We start from the raw sequence: 21,901 nt of genomic DNA on the forward strand, positions 1-21,901 counted from the left end.
TTACATTACAACAAGCTGTTGCTGGATCGATGCCCACTAGGGATACGTAAGTCAGTGTTTTATAGCAGGCAGAGCGGGGCGAAAGAGAGGGAGACATTGTGTGCCTGTGTGTTATTCTGGTAGGATGTAAAAGGAGTGAGTAAAGTGTCACGTCTTCAGTGTTTTGTGTATGAAGATACAAGTTTGTCAGTGAGCTCAAGTGAGATATAGAGATACAGTGAGATATAAACACATGTGAACACGCATACATGTTAACATCTAAACCTGCACAGCTGCTGCTCCAGGCATCTACGCACATGCAGTGTATCACTTCTTTTGTCCAGCTTGCTGTTGGCTACAATAAGTGTAACCTCTATTCTATTGTTTGATAACAGTTCAAAGAGGACAGAGAAGAGTCCACCCACTTAAAAAAATACTATATGTGGTATGTGCGTACATGGTTTGGCCTCTTTTATCTTGCTTCACCCACATTTCCATGAGAACAGGTGACTGCGTAGACGTGGAGTGGTAGCCTCTTGTCTCAGAGTTTCTTCCCATTACGTTCTCCTTCATTTATAATCCTTTGACTGCTCTCACTGTGTGCGTAGGTGTTCTGTAATGGAGCACACAAACAGGCTCGCTGTGCACCCAGAGGCATTCGCACTTGCTTCAGACTCAAGCGGACCATTTTCCTCCACTGATGGCTTTAGGAACATTACTCATTCCTCTTTCACCACCAATCCCGTCCTTTCCCCTACGCACACATGCACACACAAACACATACATGCTATTTCGCGATCACATGGAGATGACAGGGAGGTCTGCTTGTCTAAAAATTGATCAGGATGAAACCACAGCTCAGCAGGATGCAGCAGATCATGATTTTGTAGCTTCCCTGGCCAGTATCTAATAGACGGTGGAAGACCTGCCACAGATTTGTCTCAAATTTTGCATCATTTGCATCTTTGGAAACATGCGAAACACTTACTGTCTTTCTTCCCATATTGTGACCCAAGTAGCTATTAGCTGCTGGTTACTGTACTAAAGCTAGCAGCTGGTAACTAGCTAGTAACAACAAACTGCTATCCACTAAAGCTTATGTACTAGCTGTGTTGCTACACTAACATTCCTCAGTATGTTTTCATGAATGTATAATCACGTGAAAATAAGAATCACTGCGTTTTCACACATCTACTACTTGTATTGTTTGTTAGACAGCCCAGACTTTTTCCTCATCTCTGCACTTGTGTTTGTACACAGATGTCCCATTCAGACTTCACACGCGTCCACTCTTAGGTGCTGTAGTTTTCAAATCAATAACAAAACACTTCTCGCTATCTCATGGTACTCTATGTCTGCAGTGATCAGTTTGCCAAATTTTAGCAACAAGAATGTTACACACCTCAGCTTAGGAACCTCAGTGTGCTTAGACAGCATGTAATATACGTTGAGGAAAAGAGCCTCGCCTGCAGGAGGGGAAAAACACGGTTTTTACTGTGGAGAGTGATCAACAGCTCTGTCATGATGAGGCCATCTAAAATGGTAATTATGTTATTATCATACAGAGCCCATGTTAAAATACAGGATTGCATGTTTATTGTGGGGATGTAATCATGACACTTAATCACAATGACCTGTTTTAATGTATTCATAGATTTACTACTTTGCAATTATTGGAGGGAATGCAATTATTCTCAGGACGGGCATGCAGAGTGTGTATGTCCATCATGTATGTGTGTGTTGTGGGTGTGTGTGTGGGGGGGGGTTAGTGATGAGATTTAAAGTGGTGTGCAACCACAAGGTTGGAGTGACAGCCATGCCGTATTTTACACTCAGTGGCTGAAAGCTAATGAAATATGAAATGTTTTGACCAATGGCTCCAACAATGCACTTATGTCAACACACACGCCTACACGTGTATGGAGACACACAAGGACATTCATCACTCACCACCAGCACACACACACACACACACACACACACACACACACACACACACACACAGACATTCAATCTACTGTGATTGCTGGTGAGGCAGTTAATATTCAAGCCTAAGCTGCTGGTAGATGGCACAGTGATTGAGCTATTGAAATATCCTGTTCTATTCACTACGCCGTCCCTCTCGGGCTGTGTGGTGTGTGTGTTTGTGAGTTTGTGCATGCGTGCGTGCAATCCCCATAGTCCCCACTCATCATGAAGGTGGTTAAGAGGAAGGTTTTCCCTGGTGTATACCAATCAGGGTCTTCCCGTCTCCAGTCTCCCAGTGAATTTTGTGCCATTTTTCTCTTCATCTAAGTTGCCATTTGATTTGGATTCCCCAGGCTTTACTGCCACACTGTACTGAGGTCTTATTTTCATCGGCCTTTCACACCCAATTCGGCATGTTTTTACTCAAAGACTATCGAACCAGCGTAGGTGAGTAGAGAGTCTCTGGAATCCTGAATTTGAAACGCTTTGTGTGTATTCTGGTGTATCAGTCTGTTTAATATATTAAGATTTTAATGTCAGTTTTTAAAACATATTTGAAGCTTCTATTGAGATTTCGAATGAAGCTTCAAATGTCTCGTCATCCTCAATTTGAATGAAGTGATTCATCGGATTAAATGACTTAGTCTTTTCTTATTAAATCAACTTTATTTGATGAATATGACTTGTCAGTTTCGTCAGCGTGAATACATGTAGGCAGCAGGCTAATCCAATAAGGGAATAAAATAAAATGCTTCCAGACTGGCTATTTGTTGACATCTTTCTGCAGCTGTTCGTATGGGGGTGATGGCATCTTAATGGAGCGCCAAGCAGCAAGTGAATGCAGATGCGTAATGTGATCTTTTTTTTCTAACAACTGAAGTCATTTACTGGCATAGCGTTAGAGCCACGATAGATTTTTTGTTTTTGTGGTTATATAAATGTGATTTATGTGTGCCCCAAGCAGGATGCCAAACAACTTTTTGACCACAGTGAAAATGTTGTTTCTGAAAGGCTAAATGCCAACAGGATTGGAGGAGAACGTTTTGTGATATTAAAACATGTGAAAAACATGAATTTTGAAAATGATAGCATTTATCTTTTTTCAATAAATTTGGACCTTTTGGCTTCACAGTGCTCTGGAGTTACTGGAACACTGGATGACATGAATTGTGCAATTGTACAAATAGTATAATACTAATAACATTAGTGTGACCCTTAACACAGAACATGAAACACTGGGGTTTTAAGATGGTTTCTAATTGAAATTATTTTGGTATCATCAGCAACCACATGGTGGGTGTCATCCCCTAATTATTGTTTTAATAAAGCTCATGTCAGCAGTAGCCAAGACCATCATCTTTGATGAATTCAGGAGCGTCAAAACGTGATCAATAACTTTGTCTTCTACAGGAGACAGCTATATTCAGCCGAGACACGTGCATGCACAGATATGATAGAAGCCTCGGGTTATTGCAGATCCAAAAACTGCATCATACTGTAGTTCACCTTTCACGTCTTTCAGATGTATTTACTGCTGCACATCTCTCCGCATTGGCAGCTGGAGGGAAAGTTATTGAAAACCAAATTGAGTTCAAAGTAATCACAACATATGAGTCATCAGTTAGAAAGCCAGTTTGAAGAGCTTGGCTTTGTTCCATTAAGAGAAGTCAGTAGACATGCATACAGCATAACGTTATTAAAGCAATATACAAGTGTGCTGGTGTTACGCATTAGTGCTTCCAGTGAATGTACAGCATGTAATCAAATGCAAACTATGAGCGCTGCACGCTGTCGAGCGTCGTGTATCGTATTTCTTTATTTTTTTCCACCAGAAGGGATGACTGACATGTGAGATGCTGCTTTGCCACCAATGCTCCAGACATGTATGCTGGCTCTGTGCCTGGTAAACCCCATTTGGCCAAGCTGTTGGAAAGTGAATTTCCTCTGAAGCTGCCGTCTGTTTGTCAGTCAGTGATAAATCTATTCTGAATTTAATCTCTCCTCTCTGTCTATTCCATTAGGAAAAGAGGATCGCTTTTATGTTACAGCAAGTCGAAGATCTCAGTGCTTAGGGCCTGTCTGTCTGGTGGTCACCAGTGTGTGTGTGTGTGTGTGTGTGTGTGTGTGTGTGTGTGTGTGTGTGTGTGTGTGTGTGTGTGTGTGTGTGTGTGTGTGTGTGTGTGTGTGTGTCCTCCCCTAATGTGGCCAAAGCACTACTAAACACTTTGTGAGGGCGCAGGAGAGGGGCTGCATGTCAAGTTGTCTATGTCTCTCTTGGCACACACGCAGACACACACACACACACACACACACACTCTCTCTCTTGCCCTCCTGCAGAATGTGTTGCATCAAAAGTATGATCTAAAACTGCCTCTCCTCCCTCTTGTCCTCCTCCTCTGTCTCCCACACAGCCTCTCAGTGTTCAGTCTTCAACCAAGTGGCAGTCTTAACATTTCTGGACCCGTGCAGCACACAGCCATATTTTTTACAGATGTGGGGATGCCAACGCCTCTGGCACTCCTCTTCTTCTGGCAGTTTGCTGGTTTAATGATATCAAGGGTAATGGTGCCTGATACATAGTGAATGCTACATTAACTAACTGTCCTAAAAACACTAACTCAGTACATGAGGATGCGTCTGAGCTGTGGAGCTGTGGAGTGCATGAAAGTGCTGTGAAATTTGTGAATTTATTATGTCTAGTCATTTCAATGTTACTTTTAAGCAGTTTAAAGTTGGCACCCTGTAATTTTGTTCGTTGCTACCCTAAAAAGAGATGTTTTCAAGTAATTGCACATTGATTTTACCTTAAAAGTCGTACTTCCTGTGGTGGTAGAGCTTGCTCTCTGTTCAGGAGACAATGTCGCGATGCACGCATTAGTTACAATCCGTCAATTGTCACTGCACAGGAAGAGGATCATCTTCCGGTGACCAAACTGATGAAAAGTCATAGTCATTTGCACAGATAGGGTCAATACATGACGCATCGCTGTCACTCCTCTGCTGCAGTCCCTCTTGATAATGCACAAGCATTTTTCTTGAAAATGGCATTTGGTTTCTTCAGATGAAATAGGAGATTATAAATAGAGTGTTTCTTGGCCTGACTACATTGACATTTCGCCTTTGTTTTGGTGAGGGGGCTCCTGCTGTATCCAGTTAGGTTTTTACTGGAGAATGGAAGTGACAGGTCATGCAACAACACCAGTCTCACTACCCTCAAACCAGCAGAACTATTGGAAACTCTTCCGCCTCTGCTCGATGTTTGACGCAGTCCTGTCTGGACTGGCATTTTGATGAATAGTTAATAATCTAATGAAAATTTTCCATCCTCTTTTGGATTTTTTTTTTTTTTTTTTTTTTTTTTTTTTTCCTCGATCAGTCCTCATGAATATAGATGGTGATTTGTTTGCAATTACCCCAGTGTATCAGACAGCACAGGGCATGCTTGACTCAACCCGGATTTGTTTTTTCATTGATGCTCTCGCGTGAAAGATAAGTCATACATATTGATATTTCGTACAGTAGATGAACATGTCGCTTGTCTACTCTGCGGCCCATTAAGCCTGCTCTGGAGTAAAATGCCTTCAGGTGTTTGTGTCGTGTCTGTTTTCAGCTGATTGTACAGCGAGCGTGCTTCTGTTTCTCGTTGAATGCAGCGTTTTACACAGTGCTGTAGTAAATGTTTAATTTCAGTTTCTGGTTGTTGGAGCTGATCTGTGATCTTGAGCTTGCGTTTTGTGCTAGCACACCTGGCGAACTAAGGTTTGTGGGCGAAAGTGTGTGTAAGCTTGTGCACACGTGTAAATGCTCCCACCCCACGGCTCAGTGGCTGACATGTTAGACCAGAGTCTGATTGGATTCCACGCTCCAGAAACATTAAACCCAGTGACTCAAAGAGAAAGGTTGGAGTGAGGTGTGTGCGTGTGTGTGTGCGTGTGTGTGTGTGTGTGTGTGTGTGTGGCTGTAGTATCTCTGCGTTACATGTGTTTGAATGAATATCCAAGCACAAATAGATTTTGTTTTAATGTCTGCCAGTGTTTATGTGTGAATGCCTCTGCTTAAATGTGTCCGGCAGAGATTACATATATTTTCCTGTGTGTGTGTGTGTGTGTGTGTGTGTGTGTGTGTGTGTGTGTGTGCGAGCGCATAGCTGCTTGCTGTAGACTAGTCCATGCTGGAAGAAAGTTCAATTGTCCTTCGGATCAAGGTCAATGAGCTGTGCCCTATCTCCCTGCTCCATCTATTAGCTGTCCAGTGGAGGGTCTGGGGATGGATGGATAGAAAGCTTCGACCCCGAGTTAAACACAATCGCCTGCAGGTGGGGAAGGTTACTGTCAAGATGTAATCAGTTACAGATTACTGATTATCTATTTAAAATTGTTCTTAGAATAATCCATTGGATGGATGTGTTTAATTAACCACTGGGCGTCCGGCTCCGTAACACAGTCTGATTCCCCTCAGCTCTTGTTTTTTTAAAGCTTTCCTGAGACATCCGTTATAAGCAACTTAAACAAGTATTGCAGAATGTTTTATTTTGAATTCCATTGTACCATATGGATTACAGTTTAAGAGTATGTTGGCTGTAATCCCACCATATCTAATTTCATACCTGTCACATCTGACCATCTACCCTCTCTGCCTTTATCTGCTATTCAATCTGCCTGCCTGCCCGCCTGCTGCTCTGGGGCTGGGTCTGTTTTGATGGGAAAGGACATTTCTTCTCTCAAATCTATCATTGGATCTACCTACCCCATGTGCTCCTCTGAGCACCTGTCTCCTCTCCAATCTCCCCCTTCTCTGTTTCGAAGGATTAGCCGTGGCCTGTGTTAACCAACAGACCGGCTTCACTGACTGATCAACCGAAGTCTTCTTGCCGTGTGTCAGCTTTGACGTGGCCAGGTGATGGGATCAAGGGATTGAAGTAATACACAGCTCAAATGGCCCAATGCTGTGTGTGGACTAAAGAAATTCAATCTGGAAAACAGCAAATACCAGACGATGACACGTTTATGTTTCAGATCCGTAAATCTTATCACTGATTTGGAAGCTATAAGGCACATTTCACCATTTCCACATCTTCTGCATAGTGTTTTTGCATTGCAAGCTGTTTTATTTCAATGAAAATCTTCTGGGTTATCTAACAGGACAGAGGGAAATTCCTTTGCGGCAACAAAGAAAGATCACACTTTTCTTTGGAAGACTTTCTTTCTTGTAACTTCTTGTAATGGCAGAGGAGAGAAGAAGTGAAAGACCTTGCATATGTTTATGTGGTTTAGAGAACGGTCAGGAAAAAAAGAACATGAAAAGAAAGCAGAATTGGTGCGTTGTGCATCATCTTCTGTGAAACAGAAAGCTGTACAGTTTATGGGAAATACAGTCATCATATCAGGAGACACTTCAGCAGAAATGGCAGTGATCCAAGACACAGCAGACACTAAGAAATGTATTTACAGTGATTTGCTCCGAGTGAAGTATTAGATTAAATTGTGCATGACCCAAAGCCTGCTTTGGTTATATTAATGAATAATGCCAGGGATTGATCAGAAGCTCTCATATGCCAAAACATTAGCAGTATCGTTGATGCAAAGTGTTCCACAGCTATGGTGGAAAAGCACTTTCTTACCCCAATGTGACTTTTGTTTCTCTATGTACACACTGTATATTGCTGCTGTGTTTCCATATTAATCAGGCTTCTGTTATGAGTGTGACAGAAACAAAGGAAATACTGAAATGTGTGGGGATCCTGGGATTGGGGAGGAAAAAAACCTAAAGAATACGAATAGATGCCATCCAAACCTCGTGTAACTCTTGTAGGGTGTTGTTGAAGACTGGGTTCAGCACAGTCTGTGTTCCTATGAATTCCAAACTCGAGCTAAAGGTGTTTATATCCATGAGACATGAATTTGATGAACTGCAAGCCACCTGTTGTGGAAATAAAGCTATTCAGAGCAAACTACCTTTTTTTTAGCTCGGTATCCCAATGGGCACCATGCTAACAAGCTCCGTATCCCGACAGCCAGCACACCTGGCTGACCAGGCTTTCTGCTTTCATGAAAAACTCTTTAAAGCATACAAATAACAGTGTTTAGTCTGACGTGCAACACATCATCACCCTCTGGGATAAAGCAAAATATATTCATAATTTTCAGAAGCAAAAGGTCTCCTGCTGTTTGCACAGAAACTATGAAAATAATCACTTTATAACTTTGCCGAAGTATTTGTTTGCACAAACACCGTATGTGACCCCCAAACCACCTAAGCTTCTGCCGGGATGCTGCTGATGTTGTTTATGTGCTCATGTTAATTAAATTACTTAGACCTGAGTGGGGATGATTAGCATGCTAGCAGTAATAGCTAGCAGGGAATCCAATAGCCTATTATCATAATGAGTCCCTTTGGCGCACTGTGTGGGTAGCTGAGAGAGAGAGAGAGAGAGAGAGAGAGAGAGAGAGAGAGAGAGAGAGAGAGAGAGAGTGAGGCAGTTATGTCGGTCGCCCAGAGAGGAGAGTTACATCAAAGGACAAGTTTTTTTTTGTTTTCAGTACAATACATGATTCAAATTGATATGTCCATCCTAGCTGGGTTTAGATGTCACTTCTTGAATGTGGCAAAGAGGAAACACACAGTTTTCCAGCAAACACACACACACACACACCCTCAAAGATTAATAAAGTTAAAATATTATTCATCATAGTGTTTGTGATCATTTCCCAGCTGACACAAGTTTGGAGATACTCTAAGTTAAGAAATAAACAAAGATGTTCATCATCATCACAATCGCAGAGTCTCCGCAGGTATTTCTGTGCACACACATAAACGCACACACCAGCACTCATGGGGGGGGGGTTCTGCACTGCGGCAGACACCTGCAGCTGTGCCCCCGCTCTGCTCGTCATACACCTGTTTTCACGTACTGGACTGCTGCTGCACATATGCTCTCGACCTTGTGCTTATTGCGGCACCATGTGATGTTTATCCAGTGTATTTCGGTGTGATAATGGTTGCATTCATTGATTCAGAGGTTGAGATTTTGTGGTTGCGGTTGAGACCGTGTTTATTTTTATTGAATAATGCATAATATTTGCTTTTCCCATGAGGCACGTTTATCTGCTTTTCCTGCGGGCTCTTTATCCCTTTTCACTTAAACAGTTACTGCTCCTCAGCAGCATGCACAGTCATTAGTTTGACTTCAGATCAAACTCTTTCACTTTCACCAGACGCCTAAAGCCCAAGAGCAAAAGAGGAAGATTTGGAATAGCCCTTTGCTCATTAACTCTAAGTTTTGACACCAATAGTGTCTTTCGTTCCATCTCCAGAGAAGGAGAGAAATGAATATGGCTGCATATATTTCTACTTCCTGGAGCATTTTAATGTGTGCAGTGATAAGCTAACTATATCCAACCTCAAACTTATATTTTCTCTCGTCTGCTCCTGTGCGCGGTAATTTATTTGACAGCAGGCTTTAGCTTCTTCAGTTCACTCGATTCACAAAAGAGAAGATATATGTGATGAATAATGATGATGAATAAAAAGAAAGGCGCATTGTCTGTTTCTTCACCCACCTGTCCCGTTCGACTTGCAGACGCCAAGGCCTGCCCCTCCAAAGACTTCCAGTGCCGTAACGGAAAGTGCGTGGCACCGATCTTTGTGTGCGATGGCGACGACGACTGCGGGGACGCCAGCGACGAGGAGAAGTGCTCGGCTCCCACCTGCGGCCAGCACGAGTTCCGCTGCAATGACTCCGAGTGCATCCCCGCCTTGTGGAGCTGCGACGGCGACCCGGACTGCAAGGACAAGTCCGACGAGTCCATGGAGCGCTGCAGCCGCAGGACGGAGCCGCAGAAGCCTCGCTGCCCCGTGGGCGAGTTCCAGTGCGGGAGCGGCGAGTGTGTCCACATGAACTGGAAGTGTGACGGAGACGCAGACTGCAAGGATAAGTCGGATGAAGCAAACTGTCGTAAGTCGTCTGTGCCTGTATTGTGTTTGTGTGGATGGGTGGATAAGTGTGTAAATGAGTGTGTATCGTAACAAAGAAACACAGAACAGACTGAATGTATCCGACCAACAAGAATTTTCTGTGTAGCCGCAGCATGATATCACATTTTCCCTGTGCCATAGGACTCCAGTGTTGTGTTTGTCCAAAGATTACTCATAAAACCCGTAAAGGAGTCATACCATTGACATATTATTCAATTAAAAACAAACTTAGCCAATGTAGTTTATCCTGAAACAACTCCACGACTTTCAGTCTCTGAAGGATTGCCCTGACGTCACTGCGCATGCTGAGGGACGCAGCTTTGCTCAGTGTTCATTCTAATGAAGGAATATGTCATCCAGCACAATGTTATAGTTCTTTTATGTCATTTATCTGTTCTATAGCACAAAGGCTACACACGGCACTTGTTAGGAGGGTAGATTCATTGTTGGCTGTTTTTTTTTTTCTCAATTTCATGCTAATTATAAAAAGTCGTACCCGGCCGTAGCTTCTAATGAAGGCGATCAATGGATACCAACAATAATGCGTGTTGTGTTGTGGAACAATGTGTGTGTGGCCCACGACTGACGGAATATTCTTCAAAGGCTGACACGCCGTGTATTACGAACAAAGACGACATGACAAATCTTGTGGTGCCGCCAGAAATGATTGAAGGAAGATCAATGCTAACTTTATCATGATGATCCATGAGTGGGTTGCCATGCAACCATTTGATCTGCAGAAGCAGGCGGAGTACCTCTGAATTCGTTTGAACGAATGTGTGTGTGTGTGTGTGTGTGTGTGTGTGTGTGTGTGTGTGTGTGTGTGTGTACGTGTGTGCGTGCATGTGTAGGAGGTGAAGGTCCTTCATGAAGCGAGACCCCCATCTGGTCTCCTCTTCACACACCCACGCACCACTCCGCGAGATGACAGAAGCCTCGCGCGTCCGACATGATACACACACATCACAGCCACACAAACACACATGCACACACGCGTGCATGTAGAAACGGAGAACATACCTGTGCTTCCACACACACTTAACGATATGCAGATTTTCATGCACATACATATGTCAGAGCCGAAATAATCATGCAGTTATAGAGGGTAGGTGCAGTACGTAAAAGCCATTACAGTTGGATATAATCACTCTTAAAGTAAATAACCATGCATAAAACATCCCAAGCAGCTGGTTGCAACATACAGACCGTCGCACAGACTGTATGATAATACTCCTCACAACCTTCCTGTCTCTCCAGGCAGAATTTCACAAGGCCAACAGGTCGTTACAATTTATTGCCTGCATGATGGGATGGACTTTGATGTGAATTTCATATGACAACACAAATGAAAACAAAATACAATCAGCATCATAGCCACAGCATTTAGACAAGAAGCTTACACTCAAACCTTTCTGCTCATTAAATCTGTCTTCCTCCTGCTGCTTCACCTTACTGTATGTAACAAATCATGGTCTCCCAGATTTGCAGGGTTACATGAAATTAACTCAAACATGTCAGCAGCTAATGTTAAATATTGTAGGCTACTCTGGTCATTAACTATTTATTCATACTTTTTTTGTTGAAATTGATACATGACTATTTGTAGGATTAATAATTTTTAGCTTTTAGTTTGAGCTATATTAAACTCATCAAGTAGCCTTACTTGTTAGCCTCAGTCTATTTTGAAAAGCTGCTAGCTAGCATGCAGAAACAAAAGCAAACCCGATAGCATAATTGCATAGCGGTGGGAACAGCGAATCACCTGTCTCAGTAACCATGTTTACCATTTCAGATATGATGAGACGGGAGCTGTGTTGACTGTATGGTCTGCGTGCACGCTCACCACATTGTGAATAAAAGTGGGCGGTTGGAGATTTGTGTCAAACAAGATGTAATAGTTTGCGATGGCTGTGTGATATAAATGAGCATGCGGAGCTCAGCTCAGGGAGGTGCAGTATTTCAATGTAAATTAGAAATGTGAGAATCATTGCATATCTCCAGTTTGTTCTCTCCTCCCCGTCCTATTCCGTCAAGCTTTGCTTCTTCCTACAGACCCGTCCCCTGGTTATTATCTCCCATCTTATTTGAAACATCTGTCTCAATAATCGTGGGTTATTCCGCAGACATGCTGAGACAAGCGGCTGTGAGCAGGGTGACAGGAGGTTAATGTAAATGAGAAATGGTCAGATTGAATCTGCAGTTGGTTCTCTCCTTTCCCACCTGCCAACTTTTCTGCAGATGGCAATCCGTTATTATTACCATTCATCCTGGGGATTTATCATAATTAGCTGAGCTCAGATCCCAATCATTTGGCTTAAAGAATCAGCACATTTTGTGATGGCACGGGATTATGTCTTCCACACTTAGCTGATTTTAGCATTAATATGTGTTTGTATTAAGTTTGAGCCTTGAAGGTCTGAGTCAGCGTTCCTGTGTGGTCATGTGAGCGTGCGCACATCTCGCTGCGTGCATGCACTTAATGTTTCTGTGCTGTATGTATCTGCTCACCTACAGGACGTTTGTGGATGTGTGCTCGCTTGTTGTGAAACGGTGTGTGTGGCTGTGTTTTATTCCATATTTTCCGATACACTGATTGTGTGCCACGCATTTTTGTGGCCTCCGCAGCCATTGATCACATCTGCCTTCACTCCCTTGGCAGAGCCAGTCCAAAACACAACACATGAATAATTAAACAGCCAGTTAAAAAGACGAATGAGTTAAATAAACCTGGTGTTAGAGCGAGCACAAACAAATACCCATACACACTTGCACAGACGCACACACACACATATTCAATAGGTCACTGGATGTGGGATTTCCTCAGACAGTGAATGAATACCTGCCTGTTTTTCATTTCCACTGGGGCTTTTTCTGTGCAGGTAAGAGGTGTCTATGACTGATTACTGTTGGATTGGAATGCACTCCAAGTTGGCCTGATGAAAGAAAACTGCGCACACACACACACATGCACATCATCATGGATACAGTTGAGGAAGAGAAATGATGTGTTTGTGTGTGCGTGTCTTGTCTACACCTCTACAGGGAAATTGGAATGAAAGAATGAAAGTTTCCGAATGTTTTCGAGGGCTAAATGCATTTACTTCTCCATCTGTGACCGTGTGAACTTCTGGAATTGCCCTGTACTTGTGTTACAAGGCTCTAGCTATGCATCCTCTCAGACATGAGACCAATAGATGATATTTTCACTGTAATAATAAAGTAACAGGTCAGCTGATTCTAATGTATGTGTGTGTGTGTGTGTGTGGTTTGTGTCCCCCAGCCCTGCTTACCTGTCGACCTGATGAGTTCCAGTGTGGCGATGGATCCTGCATCCACGGCACCAAACAGTGTAATAAGGTTCACGACTGTCCGGACTACAGCGATGAAGCTGGCTGTGTCAACGGTAAGCGTCAGATGAGCACAGGCCGTTCAGCATGAACACAGCGTCCTACACACCTCTATCATATCCATTTTCACTTGCAGTCAAATATATCTTTTTCATCTGAATGTCGTACTAAGATTCATATGCCGTATTCCACTGCCACGAGAAATGGCAACTTAATCTCATCAGCTTCATGCATTTTTTAGTTCTTTGTCACATTTGATTCACTCTGATAAAATATATATAAAATTACAAGTTTAACACTGCTAACGAGATGCACAGGGGATGTGCTAGGAAGTAGCACAGATGGCTGCAGTTGGCTGCACTAGTTGAATCGGCCCCATGAGCAACTTCGCACTGCTAAAGCAAGACAGACGAAGAGGAGCGGGAGTGTAAGAGGCCACCATGTCAAAGTGTTTAAAGAGACTTAAAAGCTCCTTCCTGATGTATACAAGAAGTGTTCATAGTGACATGATTGTGGGAAGCATTCGCAAAAAAAGTTGGAATGGTATTTTTACTCAAGCACCAGTTAACATATTATGGCACATGAAAAGTTCAAAGTCAGAATCAGACACCTGCCTGGCAGCAAACTTTGTCTTGACGGCAGTGTTTTGAAGTGCAGCCGTGAACCTGAAATTGATTTTTTTACTCGTCACAGTTTTCACAAAGGCCACAGTACAACACATCAGTACATGTGTGCAGGCACCTGTAAATGCTTTTTTTTTTTGTGAGAAGGTGTCATGTACTGCACGGCTGCGTCTGTGCATGTCACAGCCACAAACCGTGTGGATATAAACATTCTGCACATGACATCCTAAGTGACTCTTAGCAGGTGAATATTCTGAATGGCCTTGTAGGAAAATTTCACTCGCTCCTTGCAATCAGATAAACACAGCCGCTTTCAGCATTATTTGTGAGAGCTTGCAATTATTTCCAATTCTCGCAAAGGAAAGGTCAAATCAAGAAAACTGCTTGCCGAATCGTACCGATCACCATCACATTCTGCATAAAATGATCCAGTTCTGTATCACTGATGCAAAACAAGGTTAAATAAAATCAAACCCTCAACAAACAATCATTTGAAATCTTGAATCTTTCAAAAAATTGGAAATGCTTGATAGACTTTCTTGTCTATGAGCTTCTCTACATGTGCCTCCTCAATAAGCTCCATCAATTACAGTCTTGAGGTGTCTCTAATCTGACGCCTAATAACCTATAACCTATCTATATGTATACTGGAGGTAGCTGTAACTAATCCATTTATTTATGAATTAATAAATTTGCACTTCCTGATGGCTCTTACTGAGAGCCACAACAGTCAACTTCCTGGCTGACTGTCTGCACAAACTACAACCAACTTTTACAGGATCACTTGCAAATGCATCAAATCTGACCACCATGCAAATTGTGATATATTAGCAATTTGGATTTGTTTTAGACACGACTGAATATTGCATGTTTTTGACTGAAAGGGATGTAATTCAGCAAGTACAAGCACGATCTCTAATTTTGTGGTGGTGTGTTGTGTCTTCACCACAGTTACAAAGTGCGATGGGCCAAGAAAGTTCCGCTGTAAGAACGGCGAGTGTATTGACAGCATTAAGGTGTGTGACAACGTGAAAGACTGCAAGGACTGGTCTGATGAGCCCATGAAGGAGTGTGGTAAGATCATTTCTTCCTGTTTCACTGACAAAGGACCCACATACCCACATGTTCATTAGGTTTTTCACCACCTCCGGCATACATTGGGTGTACATACTATGTACTGCACACTTAAATTGAATAGTACTGATGCACTCACGCATACCCAGGCATCATCAGCTGCTTCTAATGTGGGTGGTCATTCCTCTTAGTAAAGGGAGTTTTATTTGATCAAGGCAGAGTAAATCAGGACATTTCTCAACTGGCTTGTTATGATCAAAGACCCAAGTGACTCTGCCCTCAAGTGCAATCTCAGCCAGGAAAACGTGACCTGACTCCATTACCCATAAGGCACCACACAGATTATCCTCACACCATAGATAATTACCACTCGGCGAGCTTCAGTCACGGATCTCACATCACAAGCAATGCAATCCAGCTGCAAACATAGTGCAGATAAGAAAAACATGTCAATAAAATCTCAGTAAATGTTGCTCATGTAGTTGCAATTGAAGTACTGTAACTTGATGTATTTATGAGTGACATGTTAATCAAGTACACGTACAAGCAGAGCTTGAGAAGACTCAAAGAAAGTGCACTTCACTGACAGGCTTCCTCTGAAAAGAAGTGATCTCAGGCCAGTCAGATGGGTATAAAATGATATGTGAGTGTGCTGCCCTTTCAGCTCGCTCTGATCTCGAGGCAGATGCACACACGCTGTAATGAGCTTGCCCTGTAACCATATCATTAATGTTAAACATAATGTTCAGCATGTCTCAAGCAAAGCCTGCACCTCCTCTTTCTTTTAGCTAGAGCTGATAGCTGCCATTATCTGCTACATGGCCAACCAAGGCCAGGCCAAAGCAATGTGAAATGGGGTTATGTTTATGTTCAGTTTGACTCACCAAAATGCTGCGTGTGTGTGTGTGTGTGTGTGTGTGTGTGTGTGTGTGTCCTTGAGGTACTTGAAACATTTGCAAATGTGCATTTTTTCACATCCATGTTGACTTGCTAGCAGTCTTCTCCCCTGTTGTTGGCACATTTTCCTAAGTGAACTGTCATTCGAAGGTTGCATGTAAAACGTGTGTGCGTGCTTGTGTGTGTGTGTATGATACAGACACAACAGGGACCCGCTCGTACAAAACACTGCTTTAATAGTGGTCAAAAACTCCTCAGGGTTCCTTTAAAGTTACACTATATATAAAAAATAGTATTTTCAAATTCTGATGTTGTCATCAGGGTTGTTATCTCAAGGTTTTGACTTTGGAAAAATGTACCTATTTATTTATTTATTTATTGTCTGTGTGACAAATTGGTGACAATTTGAAAGATGTTTCACAGGCAAGGAGGGTCTAGCATGGTGCAGTATGGGAAGTTTAGTATTTTATATTATGGCTCATGTAATAAGGAGTCTGTCGGCCAAACCATAAAAACAGCCCTGGACCAAAAATACAAATGTCTACAAGAGTGTCCACATACTTTTGGCCTACAGTGTATTCCGTAGGTTTTTCACAAGATAAAATGACTCAGTTGAAAGAGGCTTTCACATTCTTTTATTTGAATACCATGTTGATACTGAGTAGATTTGCTGTTGTCAGACTGAATGCACCGGCTATACTGTAAGTGACAACCTTCATTTCAGCTAAACGTCTTGACTTCCCTCTTTCTCTTATTCTCTCTCACACAGTCTCACTGTCTCACAGCAGAACCTGTAGCCTTGATGTTTAAATCTTTAATGTAAACCGGTAATGAAGTACCAGCTTTAGCTTTATGCAGGGATCTCACTCTACTCCCTGGAGGGTATACAATAAATGGAGCTGCAGAAACAAATACAAAAAGGAAGGTGCACACAGGAAGCATGACTGAGACAGAATCCAATCTGTTCTGCTAAAAAAAAAACAAGGAGAAAATGGAGAGAAAGAGATGAGAGGATGAAGGACAGCATGGGTAACAATAGGCATCATAGTGGAGTGGCACCTAGTACACGTAGCCAAGCTCTGCATTGGGGAATGGATTGTTTCCAGGTGCGTTTGGCTCAGACTGTTCCTGTAGGCCATGAAAACACACACACGAGCAGGCCGAGAACATGCTGTCCACGCACATCCATACCCCGACTCTCTTTTCATACTGTTTTTAAGCTCAGTCTCTTTTTGAATTGAAATTTGATACATAGACACACATGACAGGACTGAATGATCTTAGCTGGCAGGATGATTAAAACTATGCACATGCACAAACTTTGGGTGTTTTGTCCCTCTGTCCAAGTCTTTCTTTGTGTCTTTTCCAGGCTGAATTGTTCTTTCCAATTGTCTGCTGGAGTTATTTCATCAATGCTCAACACCACTTTTCCTCCCTCCCCTTTTGTGCCTGTTCCATTCTCCGTCCTTCCACCCTCCTGCCCCTTTCTTCTGTAGGCCTGAACGAGTGCACAGACAACAATGGTGGCTGCTCCCACATCTGCAGGGACCGGAGAATTGGTTATGAGTGTGACTGTCCCTCTGGATACAAACTCCTGGACAAAAAGACGTGTGGAGGTGAAGAAAAAGACAAGTTATGAGTTGCTAATCCAACCGCTGTATTGGGCATTGGAATCAACTCTGGAACATGACTTAAAGATGAAGTAAACAGAACACATCTAGACCAAACTCTTTAATGGACAGAGACTCAACAGTTTCCCCATGAGCAAGCACTTAGCGACGACAGTGGGGGTTTAGACCACTGGGACCACAGACCTTAATTAGTCGAGTCAAATTTTCTTTAATTTAACATGCAGGGTTGTCTTTTCTGATGCTCAGTAAGCATTTCTGGTACTGTTGGACATGCTGCATAGAGTTGGCTGTTACATGAATACACAGTCATTTTCAAAAAAGAGCTCAAGTGTTTTCAGTCTCTAAAATCACAATGGCAGATTTTTTGCTCCTCTTCCCCTAAACAAGTCAAATTAAGAAGATATAGAGCATAAGTAAGACTGCTCTGAAGTTGCTTGAAAGTGATTTGTTTTACTTTGGACAGAGCCAGGGAAGCAGTTTGCTCTGCTTCACATCTTGGTGCTAAGCTTGAATAAACATCCCAATCCTGATATCAGTCAGATCAAATTGGTATTGATCTTCTCATGAGGCTGTGGCTTTGATGGCAAACAAGAATTTTCCAAAAATGTTGGAGTTTTGCGTTATGGTTTCATTTGCTTTAAGGTGCTTAAATGTACTGAGTGAGTCTCTTTGTCGCCCTAAACAAGCTAGTGAGGACAAATCATCAGTGCAGTAGACGGGTTGAAGTATTCTGTAGAGAGAATATTTAGTTTAGTACATGGTATAATATAGAATCTGGTAAAAAACATGAAATAAAATCAGTGATGGTGTCAGTACTGATCTGTGCAAATGCAGTTTAACTGTGTTTCTCATAATTAATAAGCTTTAGCCTTCACATTTCATCAAATCAAGATCTAAGCCTGTCTGTTGTAGCTCTTGACCCGATAGATATGAATCCATCTGAAGGGAACATTCTTTGGTGAACGATTGTTATGCATGGTACTCGACGTGTACTTCTCTTATTTGTCACTTTTGCTTTGATATGTATGTCTTTGTGTCATGTTTCTCTCTACAGACATAGATGAGTGTGAGAACCCAGACGCCTGCAGCCAGATCTGCATCAACTACAAAGGAGATTATAAGTGTGAATGCTATGAAGGCTACGAGATGGACCCTGCCTCTAAGACCTGCAAGGCCGTGGGTGAGCCATTCATCACACACACACACACACACACACACACACACACACACACACACACACACACACACACACACACACACACATGCTTGCACCCATTTGTGCAGGTCAAGACGCGCACTGTCATAGATGGATGTTCTCACCAAAATACAGCCATGGGCACACATTTACTTGGATCACACGTCGAGACCAACTCTTATATATACACCAATTACCTTTCCAGTCCTGCACCCGTAGCTACCAAGTTACATCCCGCAATATTCTCACACGGTGGGACTCTGTGAAACGGGAGGCTTGCTTTGTATGCAGGCCTTGCACATCAATCTGTGCAAAGATAAATATTTGCCATCTCTTTCTGCAGTCCTCTCTAATGAAAAGTTTGCAGCCAGCTGCCTCTGATCTCCCTGGAGTGTCAAGGGAAATATGCTGTGTGGGGAGGGGGCCTGCCCACACACTATAGCACACAGGCAGGGTCTGTGCCCCTCATTGGCCTGGGTAAACACTCCGAGCAGTGGTATGAATGAAAATAAAATTGTCCTCAAAGTTGCGCCGTGCAAGGTTGGTGTTGAAAAATGGTCCATCTAAATCCTGAGGTGAAGATACAGCTGTAGCTTTTTAGCTCTTAGCTAAGACTGCCTTTTGAAAAGCTCCATGTGAATTCTGGGTGTTTTTAATCAGTCCCTCCATTCTCAGTCTGCTACAGCTGGTTTTACAGATAACAACGCTTTCTGTCAACAACCATTTAAGCACCTGCAGATAACATTTCATGCTGGCACCGACAAATTAGAGCTTCTGATGTGTAGTGATGTTATGACAAAAGTTGATATATATTTTGCATCTGACAATTACATCTAGCAACCGTGCTGAAAATCTGTTTTCAGCACTGTTGCTGAAGCAAGAACAGTACATCTTTTCCTTTTAAAGGAACAGAGGGATACCTGTGTTAAGTGAAAGTTTTGGACCCTAAATTAGGACTCAAACAGCTGGCATAAATCCAGGGTGTGTGTGTGTGTGTGTGTGTGTGTGTGTGTGTGTATATATACTGCAGCACCTTGATGAGTAGATGGGATATAGGTGTGCACGTTGATTGGCAGGAGGAGACATGTGATTGGCAGCAGTAGGGAATGGAGAGCCAAGGTTGTCAAGTAAAAGCTTTCTTTGATCATGAAGCCAAATGTTACTCTACAATTCAGTGGTTCAGCAGGGAAGTGTACAAACTACTCAGACTGGAGTCGTCAGATAGATCAATGTTTAAGCCCCTCTCGTCTCATATGTTTCACATTCCTTTGTCTGGAAAGACAGACAGATCTGATTGTGAGTCTATGCATATAACAGCTTAAGAGCCACAGCTCAGTAAACACCTTGACATGTTGACTTGATTGTGTTTGAAGTTGTTATTGGTGATGCAGGCCGTGGACGTGTAACGTGACATGGTGATTGTTTGTTTTCATGAACGGCCAAATGGTGCGTCGCTTTAAACGATGCTGCTGCAAGGAACGATGGAACAGCGTTTTCTCCTCTCCTCTCGTTTCCTTTCCTAAAGGAGAGTCCAATGCATCCTATGCTAAAGGAGATAAAGGGAAGCATTGAAGCACCTCTCCTTCACATCTGGACAATTCAAACAGCTCTGATCGTGGCTGCCACTTAGCTACTTCGGGTCATTTCACCCAGTTTGGAAACTTTCTAAACAAAAAGACTGTTTGACTGCAACAAGACAGAGAAAACCAACAAGAAACACATTGGAGGGGTAAAGCAGGAACAGAAGGAATGAAGGAGAGGCACAGCTGGACCATGACAACCTGCAGAGAGGATTACAAACAATAATCAGTGCATTATCCGTGCTTTATCTGCATTATACATTTCTATAGGAGACATACGTAGCCTCTTGCTCCGACAGTATCAGTGCCTTGCAACTACCCTTTTACTCGGATTTGGAATGAGACCTTTAACTGATTGAGTTACACAGCAAATTAAATTTTCTTTGTGTTAAAAAGGGAGAGAAAAGAGTGTTATTAGTGATTACCGCCATCGGTCTTAGGTTGAGTCATTATAGGGTGAACTGGTCTGGTAATGAGAGAGCTTAAAGCAGAAAACAGGCCCTCGCTCTCAAGCTAAGTGGCATGAAAACCACCATTGATTGCTTCATGTCTCTCTGTGTGAATCTTTATTACCGTTAGGCAGAGCAAACAGTCCTTGTCAGACCCAGGCATTTATTGGGTGGGGGGTGGGGGGGTGGGGCAAGCGGAGGAGAAAAAGATGGAGAAAAATGATGGATGCATTGTATGAATCTCTCTCTGCTCATTGAAGTGATGTAGAGAAGCATCCACACTGCCGATATGCGGAATATGTTAAAGCACGCCAAAGGAGACAGAAAGAGGAAGAGTCAGAAAATGTGACAGGATTATTGTTTATGTTGTGGTTCATTTATTCAGAGGCACAAATAGGGCTGGGACCATAACTGCAGATATGTCTGCTCCCTGAAGCTGACGTAATGTGGACTTAATGAAGCCGCATTTGCCTGGGAACTCGCTCCTAGGCACACATATACGTGCGCTCAACCACACACATGCATGGCCTGAGACGCCGGCACACGTATACATTTGGAATTCCGGTCACATAAATGCACATGTAGTGATTTTGGAGAGTCACGTCAAGGTTCGCACACAGACACAGTTCCCCTGCGACCGGCTGGCCTGGAGGATTGTCACATCCTGTGATGAGATGCGACGCATGCCGAGTGCCAATATTATTTGCACATATTGAAGTTCGGGCTGCAAAATGCCAGCCTGTTATTTGTGCTTCTATCTCGGAGGCACACGGCAGAACACAATGTCATCCTCAAGTTGCCATATATAGCTTTTTTTCCCCCCCACATTCCTTGTTTGCGTTTGTTCAGCCTGTGCGGATAATTGCGAGAGGAGTTACTCTCAGCTGAGAGATAACAGCCACTCTTCACGTTCTCCGATGTACAGAGAGCGCGTTTCGTTCTAATCCGAACACATCATTCAGGCTCTGCAGATTAATTTCAGAGTAATGTGCAACTGTTACACCAGCAATGCTAATTAAAAGTGAAGTCCCAGGTTGGAGTCATAATGCGTTCACTCCTCTGAGCTGGTGTTTATGTATGTGTGTGTGTGTGTGTGTGTGTGTGTGTGTGTGTGTGTGTGTGTGTGTGTGTGCGTGTGTTTGTATTAGTACAGCATCCATTAAGCCCCCTGAAGAAATAGTTGC

The 21,901-nt window shown here is 42.9% G+C and overlaps 1 protein-coding gene across 4 annotated transcripts in view; it reads left to right on the top strand.

Annotated features, from left to right (window-relative positions):
• The window catches only part of lrp8 (low density lipoprotein receptor-related protein 8, apolipoprotein e receptor), a 156,892-nt gene that overhangs the window by 105,040 nt on the left and 29,951 nt on the right, over positions 1-21,901 (top strand). For all 4 annotated transcript variants that reach the window (XM_076724006.1, XM_076724017.1, XM_076723988.1 and 1 more), the window contains exons 5-9: positions 9,527-9,901; positions 13,202-13,324; positions 14,843-14,965; positions 17,359-17,478; positions 18,548-18,673. In XM_076724006.1, the coding sequence (XP_076580121.1) occupies positions 9,527-9,901; positions 13,202-13,324; positions 14,843-14,965; positions 17,359-17,478; positions 18,548-18,673 (867 nt within the window). The remainder of the gene's footprint in view (positions 1-9,526; positions 9,902-13,201; positions 13,325-14,842; positions 14,966-17,358; positions 17,479-18,547; positions 18,674-21,901) is intronic.

The sequence above is a fragment of the Chaetodon auriga genome, chromosome 3, assembly GCF_051107435.1.
Source record: "Chaetodon auriga isolate fChaAug3 chromosome 3, fChaAug3.hap1, whole genome shotgun sequence".
Lineage (NCBI taxonomy): Eukaryota > Metazoa > Chordata > Actinopteri > Chaetodontiformes > Chaetodontidae > Chaetodon > Chaetodon auriga.